At 38.7% G+C, this 17,459-nt stretch overlaps 1 protein-coding gene across 1 annotated transcript in view; it reads left to right on the forward strand.

The window, feature by feature from the left end:
* The first annotated feature begins 594 nt into the window (after positions 1-594).
* The window catches only part of MRPS9 (mitochondrial ribosomal protein S9), a 63,484-nt gene continuing 46,619 nt past the window's right edge, over positions 595-17,459 (forward strand). The window contains exons 1-2 of the mRNA XM_008699095.2: positions 595-774; positions 11,742-11,921. Of these exons, the coding sequence (XP_008697317.2) occupies positions 640-774; positions 11,742-11,921 (315 nt within the window). The 5' untranslated portion in view covers positions 595-639. The remainder of the gene's footprint in view (positions 775-11,741; positions 11,922-17,459) is intronic.

Genomic DNA, 17,459 nt, shown 5'->3' on the forward strand with positions numbered 1-17,459 from the left:
ATCCTCACCCGCGAACGTTTCGCCTGCGCGTTACACAGTTAAACAATAGAAGTGTGAACGCCATGGAAGGCAGAAGGCCATGGAAGGTAGAGTGGTCTGGAGGGAGGTGGAGACTCTGGACCCTGAAAATGTGGAAAGGTAGAGAGAAGGGGAAACCCATAGTAGAAAAACATATAGGAGCCAAAGCTTGGAGTCAATTCTTGCGTGAGCAAGGAGAGCAGCCTCTGCTTTGGAGTAGGGTGAAGTCAGACTGCAAAAGGAGGTACGGGCGGGCGGCGCGGGTTCTGCTGTTCAGGGACAGCCGTCTCGAGGTGCAGCACTGGGCCAGGGAAGTAAGAGTTGGTTAAAGAGCCACGTGGAAGTCGTACCAAGACAAGGGCAGAATTCAGCAGTTGCGGGAGGGGAAAGAGGCCCAGAGCTAATCCCACCACCACTTCAGCTTGGGGCTGCGACGAACCAGGGGGTGGAGTCGGACACGCCCCGAGGGCTCACACACCCAACCAGCGACGAGCCGCCCCGGACCGCGGAACACGCCCCCCCGCTTCTTCCCGACAGCCCCTGGAACCTAGCTCCCACCGGCGCCTGCGCAGGCCTCAGGCCCGCCCCTTCGCCCTCCCGCCCGGGTTTCCGGCAGCCAAAATGGCGGCACCCTGTGTGTTCTGCGGTGCAGCAGCTTCCTACCGGCTCTTTCTCGGAGGTAGGGTTAGCCTCTCCCGGAAACAGGGTGTCTGGAAAGCCGCGGCTGCTGAGTTGCAGACAGGTACCGGATTCCAGGTAAGGGAGAAGTGGAAGCGCTGGTCCGTGTAGCGCGAGGATGTGGAGCCGGCGCCTGTATCTTCCCTTGGGGTCTAGCGTGCCCTCAGACAGGGACTTAAGGGTCTGGAGTATTTAGTAGAGGTCTGAGGTTAAGAGAAGAGGAGTGGGTATTGGTTTGCAGCGGCCACTCGAGGTTGTTTCTGGTTTTCGCAGGGTTCAGTGAGGGAGGAAGTTATCTACAGACGGAACTAGAGCGACACCCCCCCCCCCTTTCCTTGAGTTGGCTGCCAACCTAAGGGGAGTCTGTGGCTTAGGTGTGATGTAGGGTCCGGTCCTTCCCGCTTGCCCCGCGGTCCAGTGGGAAGGAGGGCTGTGCTGGAGGAGGTGAATGCGAACTGGACTCCTGCAGTAGTCTGGAAGACTTAATGGAGAAAGTCACACAGTGGATAGGATTGATAGTGACTTTAAAAGTGCCCTGCATCTGTGCAGTTTCTGTTTTCTTAATTTTCCCGACACCTTGTCTCTGGAGAGATGGAGACCAGAACTTGTATATTCCTTTACTCTTGAGGGCAGTGAGAAGCCAAGATTCCAGCTTCGCGGGAATCAGTTGGGTGATGGTGCATTTGCTGATATGGGATCTCAAAAGGAGGGAAAAGTTTTGAGAGGGAAGAAAACGAGATTAGTTTTGGATATAATTGTGTTTATTATACAGTTGTAATTGGGATTTCCACGTGGAGATTTCCAGTAGGCCCAAAGATTGACAGGTTTATAGTTCAAGAAGAGATCTAATTTACAAGTCCTCTGTTAATTTGTGGATGGTAATCGAGGCCTTGGAAGTGAATTCAAACACCTAGTGAAGGTGTCCTGAAGTGGAATAAGTAGAGGGACAGGGCCCTGAAGGACAACAGTTAAGGAAGAAGAAGAGCCTCCCAGAGATTGAGAATGAACTGCCAAAGAAGTAGAGGGAAAACCAGACAGTGTGGTGTCATGGAAAACAGGTGAACGTTTTAAGTAGGGAAAGTGATTAACAAGTACCAAATATTGTAGAGAAGTCAAATATTATGATATAAAAACTATTGAAAAGAATGCTGTATATTTTTGATCATCTTTCTTTTATATTTTAACCTAAATCAACCAGTCCATGTATTCATTTATCCATCATTTATTTTTTAATACTTCTTAAAAAGGTTTTATTTATTTGAGAGAGAGAGAGAGAGAGAGCATGAACATGGGGAGGGGCAGAGGGAGAGGGAGAAGCCGCTCAGCCGGGGAACCCTACTTGGGGCTCCATCCCAGGATCCTGAGATCATGACCTGAGCCAAAACCAAGAGTCTGATGCTTAACCGACTGAGTCACCCAGGTGCCCCTTAATACTTTACTATTGGAAAATATGTTGGAAGTTTTTTTTTTTTTTCATGCATCTCTTTTGAGTATATTTTCCCTGTATATGCTTAGTTAGCTCTAAAAGAGGCTATAGCATATAGAATGTTTTTATTGCTGACACTTTATGTGTGTTTGTGGGGGGTGGGGTGCTAACTTTCCCTCCCTCCCTCAAACTCCAGAGTCTGTATTCTCTTTCTCTGTCTTCTTTTTATCATATGCATGCATATGTGTCAGTGGTAATAATTGATGGCCATTTGTTTTGTTTCCATTTTCTTACCATTAATAAAATGTTCAGTAAACATCCTGTAATAATTCTTAGGTACTGTTGCTTTTATTTGTGTAGGAGAGAATTCTAGTTGCAGTTACAGCTGCAAAGTATGTGTACATGTTAAATTTTAATAGATACTTCCACATAGAGTTCCAGGAAGGCAGTAGCAATCCTCACTCCATCATTGATGTATGAGAGTGCCCCTTTTTCTACTGGGATTAGGTATTTTTTTCAGTAAGATGGGTGAACAGTGATTTCTCCTTGCTACTTTAATTTTCATTTCCCTGACTTGAAATAAAGCTTTTAACCCCTCCATATGGAAAATGTTTACTGAGCACTTTACTTGAGCCAGGCACTATGAAGTAAACAAATCATTATCAAATAATTACCAGACAGTATTGACCTGTAGCCCTCTCCAGGGATGATCCCGAGACTGCCGAATCCCCAAATTTCTTAGTATTGTCACGGTTTATGTTTTACTACATGAAGTGGAACTCACATATAACCAAAAGACTTAACTGACCCCAGTCTGACCCCTACTATTAACATATATATGGTTAAAGACCTTTTTTTCTGGCACAGAGCTTGCCTGTCTTAAATATTAATACTCCTTCACTTCCATCTCTAACATTAATAGTTATATTTTTCTTGGGCCACCTGGGTGGTTTGTCAGTTGGGCATCTAGCTCTATTTGGGCTCAGGTCATTATCTTAGGGTCATGAGATCAAGCCCTGCCTGGGACTCTGCACTGGGGGTGGAGCCTGCTTATGATTCTGTCTCTCTCTCTCTTCCCCTCTGCCCCACACTTCCATGCTCAGAAAAAAAAACATAGTTACATTTTTCTTAGGGGCCATGTTTCATAAAACAGTGGAATAATAATAAATACATTTCATACAGGGTATTTTTGCATTTTGTTTATAAGTGTGTCCTAGGTGGTGATCTAAATAGTAGTTATTACTGGGTCACAGGCAAAAAAGTGAGTGCCACATGGAAAAAGGAACACGTTCTGTTAAACTATGACTCCTTGTGCTCAGTTGGGACCCTCACTAGCAGACTTCCTCTTGTGTACCACTCTTGTGGTATACATGTTTTGTATTAATGCCACCACAATTGCAAATACCTAAGTGTACCAAATTTGGGATGGAGGAGGGACTCGTATTTGTGAATGGTGAAACTTCAGGTTATAAACCCCTGAATATCAGGAACCTACACTCCGCTTACCATGAGGTTTACAGAGGTAAATAAAGAAGAGCACAGAACTGCAGTGCCTATGCAAATGAGTTGAAATGGGTGGAGTGGTGGGTGGCTTCTCAAAAGGAGATGATAGAGTCTTCAGGAGCAATTAGGAGTTCCATGAAAAAAAAAGAGGTATTCTGTTCTATGATGATGTAATAGGTATAGAAGGGACAGATATGTACAGAGTCAGTGGATCTGGCAGCAACAACTAATTGGTTACAGCAGTTATAATTGGTATAATAATTGGTGCAAGAATGGTGAGACATGGCGAAGTTTGACAGGGCCCAGATTATGATCTGCTTTGGTATACTAAAGTACTTGAATTTTTTTTAAATCTTTCATTAATGAGAGTAGCACTGGCATTATAAGCAGTTGACAGTCATAGTGTGCTACAAGGGTTATCCATGCATTCTTAAATCCTCTTATCAATATAATGTAAGAATGCTTTATGAAAAATTTATGACTTTTTTAAAAAGGTTATTTTATATATAGAGAGAGAGAATGTGTGTGTGTGTGTGTGTGTGTGAGCGGGGGTGGGGGTAGGGGGAGAGGAAGAGAGAGAATCCTCAAGTAGATTCCCCACCCCCTGTTGAGCACGGAGCCCGACATGGGGCTCGATCTCAGGACCCCGAGATCATAACCTGAGCAAAACCAAAAGTTGGATGCTTAACTGACTGAGCCACCTGGGTGCCCTTGATTTTTTTTTTTTTAAGATTTTATTTTTAAGTAATCTCTACACCCAACATGGGGCTTGAATTCATATCCCTGAGATCAAGAGTTGCACGCTTTATTGACTGAGCCAGCCAGGCACCCCTATGACTTTTATAATAAGGAAAAGCAGTAGACCAATTTTCTATTTTGAAAGCTAGTTTTACCAATTATCAATGATATGTTTTCTTAATTTTATTTTCTACTACACACTTAGTGCTTAAACTTTCCCTGTTTACTGAGTCAGTACACCCCTTATTGAATTGGACTGTCTGCCAAAGAACGATCAATGGCATTTGGTGGCTTAGGCCTTGTGTATTTTGATTTTATTGTAAAAACGTTGTTCTTGTCTTAAGTATGTGTTTTTTTCATCTCTCATCTTACGGGCTCCTAGAGGTTATAATGTCCTGTATTTATCATAGCATCCAGTTGGTTTATGATAGGGTCTTAATAAAGTTTATTGATAAATTGCTTAAAAACTGTTTGAAACTAAAAATTGACTTGCATTTGTATCAAATGCTGTCTGCATTTCTATAAATTAGTTACGTTTTCCCCTAGGTAACTTTGAATTTTTAAAAAATTCTGTTTTATTAGCAATGGAAATTAAAGCCCCTTTGATGGGATAAGTTTTTTCTTTTGAGATCTCACCCTGTCCTTTTAAGGATAGATTTATGTACTAAATCTACTTGTATTATGCTTCATTGTTGTAAGTAGGATGATGAATTAATTAGTTATTTATTGCTGCCTAACAAGTTACCCCCAAATTTAGCAGCTTAAAACAGCAGACGTTTGGTATCTCATGGTTTCTGTGGGTCAGGATTGCAGGCACAGCTTTGCTGGGTTTTCCCTCAGGGTCTCCCATAACGTAGCAGTCCAGGTGTTGGCTGTGGCTCCAGTTGTCTCAAGGCTGGAGGGTGGAAATCTTCCTCTCACTTTGCTCATTGTGGGTGTTAGCAGGATTCATATCCTGCCAGGCTATTGGACTGGCTGTTGGCTGGAGGCCACCCTCAGTTCTTGTCACGTGGGTCTCTGTAGGGCAGCTCACCACATCTGGCTTCCGTCAGGTTGATCAAGAGAGGGGGAAAAAGAGGGAAGACAGTCTTTTGTAACATAAATTTAAAGGTGACATTCTGTCACTTCAGTAGTATTCTATTCATCAGAAGCAAGTTACTCAAGCAAGTTACAGAAGCCCACACTCAAGGGGAGGGGACTGAACAACAGGATGAATACCAATGGTAGAATCACTGGGAGCCATCTTGGAAGCTACCTGCAACTATGAAAGACCCACATTTACTTCTTTTTTATTAACTAAGTGTCTTGTGTGTTTAGGTCTTTCCCCTACAGCTGGTTTGTAAACGTCTTGAGAAAAATAGTATAGCCTTTGTATCCCTCCTCTGATCCCACTGATACCTCCTAGATGCTCAGTGATCATTTCCTGAATTTAAACATGTGAAGAGTTCTTACATATAGGGATATGTGCACGTGTACATGTGTGTACATGTGAACACCTGCCACACTCCTTTTTGCCGGATAGATTAGTAACTTAAATAATAAAACTGCAATTTGACCGTGCTTCATGTTTCCTTCTCTCAGTGTGGCAATATTCTCATTTAACACCACTCAATTCTGCTTGACAGTTATTTTGGTTAAAATTCAGTAGATAGCCCGACCCATGGTGGTTGCTTAAATTTGTTAAATGAACATGTAAAATAGTTTACCTTTTAGAATTTTATTATGAAAAATGAAGCATGTTCAAGCATTTATAGAAATAGAATAGAAATAGAATACTATAATGAACCCTATGTGTAAGTCAACTGGCTTCAACAATTATTAATATATTCCCAGTCCTGTTTCATCTGTCTCCCTACCTTTTTTTCTGTAAGCTTTTATGTAAATCTCAGACTTCCCATTATATAACTTAATATATACTTGAATGTACATCTCTTAACAGGTAGATTTTAAAAGAAAAAAAAAAAAAAAACATGGGGCACCGGGTGGCTCAGTCGGTTAAGCGTCTGCCTTCGCTCAGGTCCTGATCTCAGGTCCTGGGATCTAGCCCAGCATCTGGCTCCCTGCTCAGCGGGGAGTCTGCTTCTCCTTCTCCCTCTGCCCCTACCCTCCACTCGTGGTCTCTCTCTGAAATAAATAAGTAAATCTTAAAAAAAAAAAACCAAAAAACGTAGCTTCCATGCCACTATGCACATATCTGACAGAATGAACAATAATTTTAATATCATCTGTTACCTATTCCATGTTCAAATTTCCCTGGTTGTCCCAGCAATAATTTTTTTATTGTTGGTTTGTTCAAAGCACAATTCAAATAAAGTCCCTATATTTTATTTGATTGGTAAGTACGTTAAGGGTCTAAATTTATAAGTTTGTGAAAAGAATATAAATGGTGAATTTTGCTCAAGTAATGTAGTAGATTTCCTTGTTTGTTTAACCTGGTGTCCATTTCCCTTTCACCAGGGCACTCCTATTTTCTCAGGAGGAATGAGTTCTTCCCCACTGGATACAGTCTGGAAGAACTATAATCTGGGGCATGTGACCCACGGTAGCCCCATTAGATAGTCCCTCCTGTGAGATCTTGAGCAGAGCTAAGGACAGTTGGAATAGCATTTTATCTTAATGGCCACAGACTTCTTGAATGTGTTGTGGATCATTGGAGTTTCTGTTTTGTAGCTGTCTGCTTCAAGTATGGTCCTGGGCCCGTTAGTCTTCTAAGAAATGTCTCTTTTGCTTAAGCAAAGTCATTTTCTTTTGCTTGTATCCGGAGACCTCTAGTTGATAAAAATATAGACTCATTCAAAAAGGTTACTATCCTTTCTCTGTTGGTGTCCTTATATTGTTTCTTTCTGTCCATGTTCTCTCTAATCTGACTTTAGTCTTTACCTTTTTTTTTTAATTTCTCAAAGTATTTTTTCTTTTGCCTTTTCTATTCAGATTAATGGCACATTCTTCTTTGTTCCATTTTATCCAATTGAACAAAAAGGAGACTCCTTAATACTCGTAATATCATTAAAGTAGTGTGTAGCACTGGCATTTGGCCAAATTTGGGACATCACTGCTCTGTCGGGATGTGTCTGCTTCTTTGGCAACCCGCTTGATTGAAATTATAGTTGTCTGACCCACTGATTATCTTAAAAAAGAAACAAATCTGTCAAGTTGTATCTATACCAGTCCATAAAAACAAAGTGTGAGGAAAATTCTCTGTCATAGCTTTTCAGTTAGAAATAGAACCTGTAGAAAATTTTGTGGGGTATTTGTACTTACCAGCAAAGCACGTTCTCTGCAGGAATTCTGGCTATTTGTAGCTAAAGATCTAGTCGATTCCTATTCAGCCTCATCTTTCTTAATCGATTGTACTAATGAATAATGGACTCTTTTGAAAGTAAATATTTTTGTGTGAATCATTGCTGGAGTGATTTAGAACGTTTATAATCTATTAGTAGTCTGCTACTGATGCTGTGATGGCTTTACAATAACTAAGAATTTCCAGAATGTTATATTCTTAGGCAGTGTATACAAATGTCTTTGAAAAGATCCTAAAGAGATTTAATGAAAAATAGTAAGTAGGGACTTTTTAAAAAATCCCTTTGTAAATGAACACCAGTAAAAAATTTTTACAATTTTTTAAGCCTCGTTTATATTAAAACAAAGAAAGCCCTACATGTCACAAAGGCTGAAGAATATAGACAGACGCAAGATAATTTTAAATCAAGTGAAGAAATGAATCTTCAAGCCAATAATCAACTCTTTCGCTTGAGGTGATACTAAAATGTTGTCAGAACAAAAGAAAAGGAACAGTGTGGGAGAGAGAGATGAAGAAAACACAAAGGAATATCTACTCAACAAAATGGAAGAACTATTTTACTATCACTGCTTCACACTGTCAGGGACAGTCTTAAAAGGTTGGGTGAGGTAGAGCTGTATGAAACAGGAGGTAAGACAAGAAGATACGATTAAAGAAATGGTTAAGGAAAGAGTTTTGGAGATAGACCAGTGAAGCTAAAAATTCAGAGTGGCTGCAGAATTAACACTGCAGAAAACAAAAAAACCCCAAGGAGCGAAGGTTTAAAAATCAGACAGAATGCAGAACAAAGGGATAAGAAGTAAGATTGAGAGAAGCTGATATGGATGGAGGACAGAAAAACAGATAATTTCAATGGTTGAAGAAGAAAACAATAAGTAAATGAGAATTCAATGAGTATTACTTTCTGAAGTTAATAGGAGAAATAATTTAAACATTTTATTCGGAGATATATAGGTAATCATTACTAAAATAAAAGCAGGCTGTCTGATGTCTAAATTGCCAGATCAAAAGACAAATATAAAAAAACTACATACCATCTAGCAGAAGAAAGAAAACAGGAATGAAAGCATAAAAACAGTAAAGATAAAATAAGATGGAAAATGAGACGGTATCTATTAAGTCCATTTAAATAGGATATTCTCATGTATTCAAAAACCTCAGATTGACTCAAACAAAACCTAAAGTGATTCAAAATTTAAATGAAAAATATGGGCCGTGATATTCCAGGAAAAGGCAAAGGGAAGTTTGAAAGGGTTGCAATATTACAATTCAATAGAATTAAATTTAAGGTAAAAGTATTGCCTGAGAATGGAACACTTTATAATTTGAAGGGTACAATTTGCCTTACGATAGAACTCTTCTGAACTAATTAGTACATTGAATGTACCACTGAAACATACAAAGGAAATATATAGGAAACAGGAAGATAATTAATAAAATATTATAGCTATTGTATGGCTATAGATTCATAACTGTTTCTTTGGTATTATTCTCCTGGCTCACATCCAGTATAAAGGAGTACTTAAATTTTTTTTCTTACTTTCTTCCTTTAATTGTTCTGTCGACTTTACAACCACTGTATCATTGCTCTTTGAATATGAAGTATTCAGTCCATCAAACCTGTCCCCCCTTACTCTGCAGACCCATCTCTTGTCCTGTTTCATAAAAATAACGGCCATAAGACATAAGTAATCTTACCTTTCCGTCTACTTTCCCTCACTAACTGTGGTGTTTCTTTGCACAGGAAAATAGATGTTTCTTATTCTAACACTAATGCCTGCCATTTCCCCTACTTTGATGGTGTCGCATCATGTCCCATGCTGATTATTAACAGACGGCATCTCCAGCTCAGATCTCTCCTGTGTGCACACCCACAGAGCCATCTGCCTCCAGGACACCTATCTCTCCCGGGATGCCCATCAAACATCTCAAACTTGTCATGCCCCAAATTGAACTCATCCCTTTCCTCCTAATCTTACTCTTCTTTAGAACTCATTATTTCAGTGAGTGGAAGTCTCCTGTATTCACTGGGAGGCTCATTTCTCCTGAGGGCTGTGGTTGGTGATTGGTGGGAAGTGTAGTGGGGTCACCTGTATTACGAATGGGCTGTTTTAGTTATGGACTAAAACATTTTGTCATATGACTTACGAAACCAGCAGTGTAATCATCCTTTCGGCAGTGGAACATTGGGGAAAATCACCTCTACTGAGTGACAGCTGCTTTCTCCTCCAAATCCATAGCTTTGCCATGATTCTTGGGGTAGACAGCATTTTCTCTTTACTTTGAATACAAGAAGCAACATCTTCCCATGTTCAAAGAAAACATGAAATCGTTAAAAAAAAAAAAAACAAGCAAAATCCTGGAAAAAGTAAAAATGTAATAAGATGGTGAAACTCTTGAGATGAGGATTTGGTGCTGTTGGCGCTAGCTGTGGCGAGGAGAGGTAGCAGGGGTGTACAAAGAGGCTCTAAAAGGGCAGGCTAACTGTACGTAAGCAAGTCTGGGTCATGTTTTTACTGATTGAAAGTGACACTGTATCTTTAGAGCATCTTAAGATTCTTGATTAATAATATAAAGAGAGAAACTCCTTTGTGCTCCCCTGAGGAAAAATAAACTATAAAGTTTCATGGAATTTTAAATTGCCCTGTCTTACTCATTTAAGAGTATCAAGAAATCGTTTTTTTTTTGTTTTTTTTTTTAAGATTTTATTTGTATATTTGGCAGAGAGAGAGACAGCCAGCGAGAGAAGGAGCACAAGCAGGGGGAGTGGGAGAGGAAGAAGCAGGCTCATAGCGGAGGAGCCTGATGTGGGGCTCGATCCCATAACACCGGGATCACGCCCTGAGCCGAAGGCAGACGCTTAACCGCTGTGCCACCCAGGCGCCCCTCAAGAAATCGTTTTAACACTATTTTGCTTTGTAAGAGTTTAAGAACATAATTTTTACTATTAATAGGGTAACGTAATATTTGTCCTGTATTTTTTCTTCTGCTTTTTATTGTAACTATAGTGACAAATTATTACAGTTACTTGAATCTCTGATTCTCAAAGGGTTAGGCAATGGATGAGGCAGGGATGGTGTTGATGGTGGTGTGTGCGAGAGAGAATTTATGTTAATTGAAAGGGAAGTGAATGAGTTACTAAGAATTACAGTTCTTAAGGTCTGAATTGCTTAAGGTGTTTAAAATTGTTGGGGCTGGGATGAAAGTCGAGAACCACAGATTAAGATTTTGAGAAAAGCCAGGACCAGAAATATCTGTTCTAGTTATATCCAGCTACTGAATGTGGCTGAACAGTCATTTGAAAGCATTTTTCTGGTTCTTTAGCACCCTTTATTGTGGGCGAACTATTAATGCCTCGAGGGGAAATTCCTAGCGCTACAGCCTGAAAGGATCAACAGCCGCAAGCGTGGTATCATTACTGATAGTTTAAAGAGATGGGAAAGCCCGGACTTACTAAGTTAGTGTATTGAACCAAATTAACGATGAATCTTGTCAGTGCTTAGTGAAGCAGTTCCTTCACTGTATCAGCTTAAAATAAGGACCACAGAATAGTCTAAAGCTAAGCTAAACTATTATTTTAAGGCATTGAAAGATGAACCCTAAAACAAGGTGACTACCAAGAGCCCAAGCGTGCTGTCCGCCATACATGCTCCTTCCTTCCCTCGGTTCTGTCTGCATGTGCATTTGCCTTTTTAAGGGAGTGTCATTTGACTCTTCATTGACTGCGTGTCAAATACCACAACTAGTTGACATTGACCAGTCGGTATCAAATGTGGATGTTTGTGGTAGATGAGGAGGTAGCATATCACTTACAGGTATTTGGGGTTCTAATGTGTTGAAATGCCAGTAGATTAAACTACTGTGTAAGCAGAGGCTTTTAAAAGCAAGCTTTTGAGCGGAGGACAGTTTTAGTGAACAGCTTTCTTAACAGGCCTTTTACCTGTTTCCAGACTCTTGCCAACTGAGTACTATAATAAAGACAGTTGTTTGAACACCCTGTTTTATTTAGACACTGTTGCCTACTAGATCATTATTTAATTTAAAACCTTTTCCCTTTTCGTTTGTATTTTTTGCTAGATATTAAGGCTGAGGCATACCACAGGTGTAACAACAAAGAAAAATATTGCAGCCTTGAGACATGAAGCTTACACAGTGGATTTTATTAAAAAGCAGATTGAAGAGTTCAACATAGGAAAGAGACATTTAGCCAACATGATGGGAGAAGATCCAGAAACTTTCACGCAAGAGGATATTGACGTAAGTGCCGTTACTGTGTTGGGAAAGTAATTGCTGTAGAGTTTATGGTTTATTTGTTTTAGAGGGAGAGAGAGCGCGCACACGCTAGCAGGGAGGCGCAGAGGGAAACTTAAGCCTGATGCAGGGCTCCATCTCATGACCCTGAGATCACGACCTGAGACAGAACCAAGAGTCGGACCCTTAATGGACTTAACGGACTGTGCCACCCAGTTTTAATCAAACTGTCAGAATAAGGACAAATGCTATGTATTGCAAGTTGGAACCAAGGTTTCAAAGAGAGATGCTACTCTGTATTTGAAGTATTATGAAGCATAGTGAGTTTTAGATTTTAATGAGAAATGGATAATTTTCTTGATTCAAGGTCTTTGGAGCCACTGTGAATGCTCATACACAATTTGGAAAATTTATCCTATTGTGGAGTCTTAAATTCAGCTTTCTTACAAAATGGTAAAACAGATGGTAATGTAAGTCTAGTGAAGTTTACAGGAAATCCCATAAGTAAACCTGAGTTGAGTGTTTTTTATTATCTTAACTATATTTTTGAATTTTCAAAGTGAGGCGTTATTCTAAATGATTCGAGAATTAAAATTAGAACTCTGTTATTGTTCGACTCTTGAGTTGTTCTAGCCCTGAAAAGTAGTAATAATAAATAATACTTTTTTTGCCAGATATCCTAACATAGCTAGCAAAGGTACATAAAATTTAACCACTTTGAAGCTTGTTCTAACTTTTTAAAATTTTATTTCGAATTCCAGTATAGTTAATGTACAATGTTATATTACTTTCACCTGTACGGTAGAGTGATTCCACACTTCCATACATCACTCAGTGCTCATCACGACAAGTGCATTCCTTAATGCCGGTCACCTATTTCACCCCCCCACCCCCTCCCCTCTGGTAGCCATCAGTGTGTTCTGTGTAGTTTAGAGTCTGCTTCTTGGTTTGTCTCTCTCTCTCTCTCTTTTTTTCCTTTACTCCTTTTTTGTTTTTTTTAGTTTCCTAAATTCCACATATGAGTGAGATCATACAGTATTCGTTTTTCTCTGACTTCTTTCACTTAACATTGTACTCTCTAGCTCCATCCACATCATTGCAAATGGCAAGATTTCATTCTTTTTTATGGCTGAATAATATTCCAATGTGCATAGTTGTGTGTGTGTGTATGTATCACATCTTCTTTATCCATTCATCTATACATTGACATTTGGACTGCTTCCATGATTTAGTATTGTAAGTAATGCTGTTACAGACATAGGGATGGGTGTATCTCTTTGAATTAGTGTTTTTGGGTTTGGTTTGGTTTGGTTAATACTAAGTAGTCTGATTGCTGGATCATAGGGTAGCTCTATTTTTAACTTTTTGAGGAACCTCCGTACTGTTTTCCACAGTGGCTGCACCAGTTTGCATTCTCACCAACAGTGCACAAGGGTTCCTTTTTCTCCACATCCTCGTCAACACCTATTGTTTCTTGTGTTGTTGATTTTAGCCATTCTGACAGGTGTGAGGTGATATCTCATTGTAGTTTTGATTTGCATTTGCCTGATAATGAGTGATGTTGGAGGATCTTTTCATTTGTCTGTTAGACATCTGGATGTCTTCTTTGGAGAAATGTCTCTTCATGTCTTCTGCCCATTTTTAATTGGATTTTTTGTTTTTGGGGTGTTAACTCGTATACGTTTTTTATTTTTGTATATATATGAGATATATATATATATAAAATATATGAAGAACATATATATGTGTGTATATATATGTGTGTGTGTGTATATATATATGTATATGTGTGTGTACACACACACACACACACACACACACTAATCCTTTATCAGATATGTCAGTTACAAATATCTTCTCCCGTTTTGTAGGTTGCTTTTTGGTTTTGCTGATTGTTTCCTTTGCTGTACAGAAGCTTTTTATTTGGATGTAGTCCCACTAATTTATTTTTGCTTTTATTTCCTTTGCCTCAAGAGACATATCTAGAAAAAAATTGCTATGGCTGCTGTCAGAGAAATTACTCCCTGTTTTCTCTTCTAGGACTTTTATGGTTTCAGTTCTCACATTTAGGTCTTTAATCCATTTTGAATTTCTTTTTCTGTATGGTGAATTACCTAATCCAGTTTCATTCTTTTGCATGCAGCTGTCCAGTTTTCCCAACACCATTTGTTGAAGACAGTGTCTTTTTCCCATTGGATATTCTTTCCTGCTTTGTTGAAGATTAATCGATCATATAATTGTGGGTTTATATTTGGGTTTTCTATTCTATTCCATTGATCTATGTGTCTGTTTGTGCCAGTACCATACTGTTTTGATTAATACAGTTTTGTAATATAACTTGAAGTCTGAAATTGTGATACCTCCAGCTTTGTTTTTCTTTTTCACGATTTCTTTGGCTATTCAGAGTCTTTTGTGGTTCCATATAAATTTTAGGATTTTTTTGTTTTAGTTCTGTGAAAAATGCTGTTGGTATTTTGATAGGGACTGCATTAAATGTGTAGATTGCTTTGGGTAGTATAGACATTTTAGCAATATTTGTTATTCCAGTCCATGAGCATGAAATGGCTTTTCCATTTCTTGGTGTCGTCTTCAATTCATCAGTGTTCTTCAGTGTTTTATAGTTTTCAGGGTGTAGTTCTTTCACCTCTTTGGTTAGGTTTATTCCTAGGTATCGCATTATTTTTGGTGCAGTTGTAAATGGAGTTGTTTTCTTAATTTTTCTTTCTCCTGCTTCATTATTAGTGTATAGAAACTCACAGATTTCTGCACATTGATTTTGTATCCTGCAACTTGACTGAATTCATTTATCAGTTCTAGTAGTTTTAGGGTTTTCTCTATGTAGTATCATGTCGTCTACAGATAGTAAAGTTTTACTATTTCCTTACAGACTGTGGATGCCTTTTCTTTCTTTCTGTTGTCTAGTTGCTATAGCTACAACTTCCAGTACTATATTGAATAAAAGCGGTGAGAGTGGACATCCTTGTCTTGTTCCTGATCTTAGGGGGAAAGCTCTCAGTTTTTCCCTGTTGCATATGATGTTGTCCGTAGGTTTTCATTTATGGCCTTTATTATGTTGAGGTATATTCCCTCTAAACCTGCTTTGTTAAGGACTTTTATCATGACTGGATGTTGTGCTTTGTTAAATGCTTTTTCTGCGTCTATTGAGATGACTATATGGCTAAATCCTTTCTTTTATTGATGTGATGTATCATGTTGATTGATTTGCAATATTGAGGTACCCTTGCATCTGGGAATAAATCCCACTTAATTGTGGTGAATGATTTTTTTTTACTGTATTGTTGGATTTGGTTTGATAGTATTTTGTTGAGATTTTTGCATCTAACTGATACTGATCTGTAGTTTTCTTTCTTTCTTTTTTTTTTTTTTTAAAGATTTTATTTTTATTTAGTTGACAGAGAGAGACAGCCAGCGAGAGAGGGAACACAAGCAGGGGGCGTGGGAGAGGAAGAAGCAGGCTCATAGCAGAGGAGCCTGATGTGGGGCTCGATCCCACAACGCCGGGATCACGCCCTGAGCCGAAGGCAGACACTTAACGACTGCGCCACCCAGGCGCCCCTGATCTGTAGTTTTCTTGTATGTCTCTGTCTCACTTTGATATTAGGGTAATACTTGGCCTCATTGAATGGGTTGATAGGTGTTTTTTTCTGTTTTTAGAAGAGTTTGTGAAGTGTTGGTATTAATTCTCTAAATGTTTGGTTGAATTCATTTGGCCCTGGGATTTTTTGTGGGTAATTTTCTCTATGCTGTTTGCATTTAAAACTGGTGCTTCTCTCTCTCCTTGTGACCTGTGTGTACCTGAGTAACTCTTCTGAGCAAGGGGATCCCACTACCCAGCTGAGTTTACTACCTTTTGGGGTATACATGGAGCATATTTAGCTCATTGAAAGAAATGGAATTGTTCAACAGTTTTGTAATTCTGTCTGAGAAGATAACCATTTTCATAATGTTAGTGTTAAAAATTATATGTTGTTTGGAGTGGTTAGTTCAGTGCTTGGATCTTTAATCAGAATATTAGTTTGGGTTGTTAAAAATATTTTCAAGAGGATTTAACTGCTAGGTAGTATACATGGCCTATAATTTAATTTATTTTACCTGGTTGAAAGCCTAGGCTCACTGTATAATTTTCACATTGGTAAGTTAGGTGCTAGTGTATTACTATTACTGTTACTATTACTAATACTGTTAAATGCAATAAGTAAAATCTACCATAATTTGAATTCTTCACTAGTTCTCTGATTGCCTTTGTCACACAAATCTTCCATCCCACCTAAGACTGCGTGTTGAGAACAATAGGAATACTCTTGCGTATATTGATTTATCAGTGTGTGATTGACATCAGAGGTGGCGTCTTACCCACGGGTTGAGATTTTTGTCTCACCCAGCACACTGCCGCACGGAAGTGTTACCCCTTTCCTTGACACCTGTAACGTAATTCTGCTGTGTTAGACTTTCCTGTATGTAATTGATCTGCCTCGCTAAGTCTCACACTTTATATCAATTAACTGGGCATTTTATTAAATTTAGTGGGCGGTCTTTGGCATCTACATGGATGTGAAAGTGAAGGGGACAGTGACAATCAACTGTTACCAAACCATTAAAATTACATACCCATTGCGGTTCCTGGTTTTGTGTATGTTTTCAAAACTGTTATTTTTGTTTGTAATTTGGCTGTTTATATAACCTGAAAGAGAATATATAGCTAATGAGTCTTATGTAGCGTTTCCATACTGACAAAATGCTTAGTTATTTCTGAAGACAAAACCAAATAATTTGATATCCAAAATCAGGAAAATATTTTAAGCTTCCAGGTAATTTTTTGGCAGTCTGTCATGATTTCTTTTATATATTTAGAAGTTATAATGCTTTTTGTAATGTGTTTGGCTTTTAATATAGAATTTAAAACCAGGTACAGTAATTTTACTCTTTATATGATCAAGAAATTAGATATTCCACAGAAGTGAAGTTTCTAGATAAGGGAAACCTATTTTTAATAGTTATTTGTAATGAAAAATATAACCACTTATTAAAAACCTCCTATATATGTTCAAGGTGCTGTCCGGGAGCCTGATTTATATTACCACATCCAGTCCTTAGAAAAACGTTGTGGGGTTGGTATTTATTGTTGAGGAACCCAGAGCTGTACAAGGTGCTTCCTATATGCAAACTCTGTTTTTCTGCACTTTCAAAGATTAATTTTTTGGGTAACATTTTCTAAAATAAATGTGTTCTCCCCAACCTTATTTAGTATAGTGAATATAGTTTAACCTTACAGTGCCTCAGCGTATTGCATGGTGCACTGGGTGTTATACAGAACTAATGAATCATTGAGCCTTACATTGGAAACCGGGGATGTACTGTATGGTGACTAACATAATATAATAAAAAATCATTAAAAAAAAAAAAAAGAAAGAAAGAAAATAATGAAGTAAGAACTTAGAAGAAAAAAAAAAAAAAAAACAAACCTTACAGTGCCTCAGGATTTTCCTTTTAGCATGGTTGTTAAGCTGATACCCTGACTAGGGC

This window comes from Ursus maritimus, unplaced genomic scaffold (genome assembly GCF_017311325.1).
Source record: "Ursus maritimus isolate PB19 unplaced genomic scaffold, ASM1731132v1 scaffold_6, whole genome shotgun sequence".
Taxonomy (NCBI): domain Eukaryota; kingdom Metazoa; phylum Chordata; class Mammalia; order Carnivora; family Ursidae; genus Ursus; species Ursus maritimus.